We start from the raw sequence: 5786 nt of genomic DNA, 5'->3' as shown, positions 1-5786 counted from the left end.
GGCAGCGCGGCCCTTTGTTGACAAGGCTGGTCCAGCCGCCGGCCTCGGGTGCAGAGATGCCATTCTCGCGCAGCCCGCCCCTCGGCCGCCCCTGTGCCGCCCCCGCCGCACCGGGAGCTCTTTGTCCCAGACAAAGCATCTGAGGCCGGCGCTCAGCCCCAGCCCCGGGAGCCCCGGAGCCCCTGGCCGCCCGGAGCCCTCTTTGGAGCTGGAGTTTGGAGACCCCCGCGCCGGGGGGTGGTGGGGAGAGTGCTCCCTCGTCACTGAGCGGGCACCCAGGCAGCTCGGCTCCCTGGAGAAGACCCTCTAACACCACACGCCCTAGGTGGGGGAAGTCCGACTGTCCACCCAGGGCTGCCAGGAAACAAAGCCGCTCCCTCCAGGCGGCGGGAGCCCAGCGTGGGTAGGGAGAGGGGGAGGGCGAGACGGAGGGAGGTGCCTGGAGGCCCGGGGGCGGCCTGCCCCTGGGAGCCCGCGGACTGAGCCCCAGCTCTGCTCTTGGCTTCAGGGGAGGGCCGTGGGGTTGCCAGTTCACATCCTGAGACACTCAGGGAAGGAGGGGGTCCTGCCTCAGGACTGGCCCAGATTCTGACCTGATGCAGGAAGCCCATCAGGGCCTGACAGGGTGGGGAGGGTGGCCCCACCTCTGGGTGGGTCAGAGGCCAGATGGCCAGGTCAGGAGACTGTCACCCCGGTCCTGAGGGCTGCTGCATTCCCCTCTTGGCTCCAAACCTGGGAAGGTGCCCAAGTCTGAAAACTGGGGGTTGAATGGGGACTCAGACCACCGTCTTCCTGCCCAAAGCCTTCCCCTTCCTCTTCTTGGGCGTGTTTGAGTGGAGTGGGGACCCTGCAGGAGGAGGCAGCCAGGCTCTGACACTGGCTCGGGAGCTGGGTGAGGTGAGTCCTTGTGATATGACCGGTTAGGGCCAGGCCTGGTCCTCAGGGGGCTGGGCAGTGAGTCCCTGAGGACCCAGCAAGGAGAGGCCCCGGCAGCTGGGGCCAGTCCATGGCGTAGACCGGAGCTGGCGGCAGGGCACCCAGTAGGTATTCTCAGCTTCGAGGCCCACACTGCCTCTGGCGTGGCCACCCAGCCCAGTAGGAGAGCCATCTAGGTGACTCGGGAACGAATGGGTGCGGCAGTTCCAGTAAAGTTGAGCTGTGGGCGTTGAAATGTGAATTTCATATAATTTTATGAGTCTCAATATAGTCTTCTTATGTCTTTCAGCCAACGTGAGATGCACACCATCCTTGGTGCAGGGCTGGGCAGATTGCACAAGCTGGGGGTCCCGTCTGGCCTGTGGCTCGTTAGCCACCCTTCTGTCGACTGTGGGGTGGAGGTTCTACTTTGAGTCAATAGAAATATGAGAATCCATCCCAAACTGCTAGATGTTAATAAGAATAGAGTGATGTGCTCTGGCTCATAAGCCATGAATTATTTATCCCCTCAGCAGCCTCTGAGAGAGCTGCTAAGTGCCCTGCACACTTCCGTTCTGGCTTCAGGCTGACGCTGGGTTTAGAACCAGAGCTCCCAGCTGGAGTCCCAGCCCAGCCTCTGGGTGAGCACCCAGGAGCCCCAGGCCAGGGCCAGAGCCCCGTGAAAGAGCTGTGGTTCTGGCTATCCGAGCCCCGGGAAGTGTGAGGCTCAAGGTTGTGGGAGAACGTGCCACAGGGCTGGGTTCTCACCCGCCAACCTGCTCTCAGCCACCACCCTTTCTGTGTTTCTCGCCATTTTGCTCCACTGAGGCCCGGCCGTCACCCCACACCCTGCACAGCCTGTGACCGGCCCCCCATCTCCCCTCCATCCCAACCATCAGAAGTGGACTGATCGCGGCCCAGCTCCGTGCCGCGACGTGCCCCTAACAGCCACACTCCCTGACACTGTTCACCTCCTTGGGGCAACGTCCAGGCGGCACCAGAGCCACGAGCACCCCAGTGTCTTCCTGGCTTGCACCCCCATAGCCTCTCCGTCATCAGCTCCTGCCCCCCGACTCTCAGCCTCTCTGGAGTCCATCTCTCATCCACCCCATAATCCCAGCCAGGGGGCCCCCGCATCTCATCCAGACACACGGACACCACTGCAACCATGACCTGTGTCTGTCCTTGAACATGAGGGCCTCTTTCTACCCAGGCCACTGTGATCTCTCTGCAGGCACTTAGACACAGCTTGAGGGGCCATTGGTGGCCCACTGACCCCCCAGGCCCAGCACGTCCCACCCCAGCTTGCCACCCCCTATCCTGTATCAGCCAGGCTCTTCTCTGCCCCGGGCCTTTGCTCGGGCTGCTCCCTGGCCCGGGCCTGAGTCACGGCCACGTCAGCTCCTCATAGAGGCCCTTCTTGGTCTCTGTGGCAGCCCCGAAACGTCCCTCTGTGCGCTTACGAGCGTCACCTCCTGTGACGGCTGCCTGTGTGACATCTGTCTCCCCGCACTGGGATGCGGCCATCCCGCGGGAGGGCCCTGCCTGCCGGGGCCTGCTCTAACCCCCGCCTCCAGGCACCGTCACAGGCCACAGAGATTCTGGAAGGAGCTTGGCCTGGCTGTCAGCTGGAGCCGCCTCGGCAGGTGGGGCCTGCAGGGAGGGCCGGCCTTCCAGGCCCACAGGGCCAAGCGAGACGTGGCCCACCTCCCCCTCGGCATGGGCTTTAGAAATTTGGCAACGCACGTGACGGCGTGCCCGTGGTCAAACGCACGGCTACGCGCACTGACATGGCTTTGCCGTGGTGACGCGGGAAGCTGGCTGGCCGTTCACCCCGTGTCTTCGGTGAGGCCAGACTGCCTGACTGTGGGTGTGGGTCACGTGCAGGGCCTGTGGGCAGCCGCCTCCGAGGGCCACCGCCGCGGGGTGGGGTGGCCAACCCTGCAGGCTCTGTGCTGGTCCCACACGCATAGACCGTGTCCAAAGGACACATACAGACGTGTGTTCCATCGTGACTTCAGAGGGAAGCTGGTGCTCAGTGTACTGATGGGTCACTCGGTTTGGAGCAAACGTGCCCCCGTTTATTTGTTTCGGACAGAGTGACCGCCTCCTGATCAGAGGGGGGAAGATCGTGAATGATGACCAGTCCTTTCACGCTGACCTGTATGTGGAGGACGGCCTGATAAAGTGAGTTGCTGCCTCTTCGCGGTCACCCGTTGCCTGGAAGCTTGCTTCTGGGCGAGGTCCGCGTGAGGGTTTTTCCCACAATCTCGTTCCCTGGAAACAACTCCAGCCCCTCCCGCACCTTCAGCAAGCCCTTGGAAAGCAGGACGAGGCTTCCTACTTCTCTGTTATCACAGCTTCAGTACCTGTGGGCTCACAGTAGGTGCTTAAAAATGCTTATTGACCACACCTTTTCGTTTCTCTGCTCGTGTCTGTCAGGCAGCTCCAACCTCTGGTCAGCAAGGCTGCGAGTGGACACCTCAGTGACCAGCTCAGGGTGGGATCCTCCATGCTGGCTGTCCTGAGCCCCTGGGGCTGGCTTGTCCCCCAGCAATGTCGGGGGCGGGTCCAGTTAGGCCTTGGCTGTATTGCCCTTCGCCTCCAGGACAGGAGCCCAAGGGCAGGCGTCCAAGCTCCTCAGCCTTGCCAAGGGCCCCATTCACATTTGCTCAGGGCTCTTCCTAACCAGTGGGGTCTCTGTTGCTTTCAGGCAAATTGGAGAAAACCTCATTGTCCCTGGGGGCATCAGAACCATCGATGCCCACGGCCTGCTGGTCCTGCCAGGCGGAGTCGACGTCCACACGCGGCTGCTGATGCCCGTCCTGGGCATGACCCCCGCCGACGACTTCTGCCAGGGGACCAAGGCCGCCCTGGCGGGGGGCACAACCATGATATGTGAGTGTCGTCCGTTGGGGTGGGGGGGTCTGTCCTAACTCTGGGCCTCTGGCGGGCTTGCATATCGCAGCAAGCGCTTTCCCTGGTGGAGTTTTCTCGGGCTGTTTCTCTCTCTCTTTTTTTAATATAATTTTTTTTGAAGGATAATTGCTTTACAGAATTTGGCTGTTTTCTGTCTAACCTCAACGTGAATCAGCCATGGTTCCTCTTTACTGCACTCACTCTGAGAAATGCTGAGTGGCTGAAGTGCTGAATGGCCCAGCCCAGTTCCTCAGCCTGAGTGTGCTGCCTTGGCCAGCACTGGAGCGCTCCCGGGGTTTCCATGGAATGTGCCCATAGTTGATTATTTCCCGGGAAGCCAGCAGCTGGCCAAGGTCCTGGTTTGGAAAACTCGAGTGCCTTGGACAAGTTCAGGGGTTGCGTTGCCTGAAATGTCAGACACATTTGCTCCTGAGCCTCACCTCTTCTGAGGCTTGGTTTGCAGAAACTCATGTCCGGAAGAGCTAAAGACGGTGGAGGCGGTGTTTTAGAGAAAGGATGATAAAAATACTGTTATCCGATCAACAACCCCCAGAGTCCCCATACCAGGCACAAGCACTGTTCTGATGTGCCTGAGCGCCGTGCGTAGCAGAGAAGCCCAATTCACAGCTTGTGAAGGGTTCACTTCCCACCGTGAACTTGCCCGTGGTCAGCTCAGGAGCCCGGACAGGAAGCCAGCATTTAGCCTCTCTCCCTCCCTGAGACCCGTCAGCTCCACAGCGCCAAGGGCAGGCGCCTCTGCTCGGGCTGGACCTGGTCCAACCCTGGCTGCACCACGGCCTGGCGGTGACCTCAGGCAGCCCGTGGTTAAACATCATGATTCCCTGCACATTTGGGCAAGAGGCAGGGGGTGGGAGGGTGGAGTGAGCGGGGGCCCGTGGTTGCCAGGCACACGTGGGCACATGGTGGGCGCTGCCACTGCCTCCAGGAAGGGCTGCTCCGGGTGCTCGGACCGACTTCACAGGCCCCAGCCTGGTGTGGCTTGCTGAGCTACGCAGTGGCCAAACCCAACAGTGGTCTGCCCCCCCGGCCTGATGAGGGAGCGCTCTTCTTTCAGGCCCTTGGTCCTGCTGGTCACGGGGGGCCCGGGCCAAGTGGGACGCCCTCCTGGCTGCGTCTCCCACTGGTGCTGAGGTGTCCAATGGGCTGTGAGGATGGAGGTGCTGCAGGCATGGGCTGGCCTCCACAGGACTGCAGCCATGAGCGCCCGCAGGACAGCGTCCTGGGTGTGCGACGGAGCCGTGGGAGGCGGAAGGGCCCACATGAGGGGTGTGCGGGGAGGCACAACGTCTATCTGTAACCCCGGGTGGGCGTGCCTTCCCACCGGCCACCCCGCCCAGCTCTCTTCTTGCTCCTGGCAGAGGTTGTGAGTGGGGTGTGGGCCGTGGCCGCGGGGTTGCCGGCGGGGCCAGAGGGACGGTGCAGTGTCCATGTGCTCACCCTGGTTCTCCAGGGTGGGAGGGGACCCTCCATGGTGTGCGTGGTCGGGGAGGCACAAGGGAAGCCAGCCCGTCGTGCCGCTGTGGGCCGGCTCGCAGGTTCAGCACTGTGGACAGCACCCCACCCCACCCCCACCTGCCAGGCGCACCTCATTCAGCCAGGCTCTTTAGGGTGAGTCCGCTGGGGAGCGAGGTCCTCCTCTCTGCTCAGGGAGAGGCTGGGGACAAGGGGCAGGATGGATGGACAGGTCCCAGCAGCCCCAGCCCCACATAAGGCTCGAAGTCTCTCCTCTGCTTTTCTCAAACGTGCCTCCTGGTCTCCTGGGAGCCTGAAGCCACTCTTCCTTGGAGACCCAGGCGGTTCTGGTGGCCAGAGTGGGGGACTTAGCTGAGCACGCTGTCTCCGCAGTGGACCACGTGTTCCCCGAGGCAGGGGTGGGCCTGCTGGCGGCCTACGAGCAGTGGCGGGAGCGAGCGGACGGCGGGGCCTGCTGT

General features: G+C 62.4%; 1 protein-coding gene across 1 annotated transcript in view; it reads left to right on the top strand.

Annotated features, from left to right (window-relative positions):
- Window positions 1-5786, top strand: part of DPYSL4 (dihydropyrimidinase-like 4) — a 21547-nt gene that overhangs the window by 2436 nt on the left and 13325 nt on the right. Inside the window, exons 2-4 of the mRNA XM_010859558.1 lie at window positions 3016-3102; window positions 3629-3813; window positions 5701-5786. Coding sequence (XP_010857860.1) covers window positions 3016-3102; window positions 3629-3813; window positions 5701-5786 — 358 coding nt within the window. The remainder of the gene's footprint in view (window positions 1-3015; window positions 3103-3628; window positions 3814-5700) is intronic.

The sequence above is a fragment of the Bison bison genome, unplaced genomic scaffold (assembly GCF_000754665.1).
Source record: "Bison bison bison isolate TAMUID 2011002044 unplaced genomic scaffold, Bison_UMD1.0 scf7180017864456, whole genome shotgun sequence".
Classification (NCBI taxonomy): domain Eukaryota; kingdom Metazoa; phylum Chordata; class Mammalia; order Artiodactyla; family Bovidae; genus Bison; species Bison bison.
The sequence above is the reverse complement of the archived record's forward strand: the minus strand, read 5'-3'. Positions and strand labels throughout refer to the sequence as shown.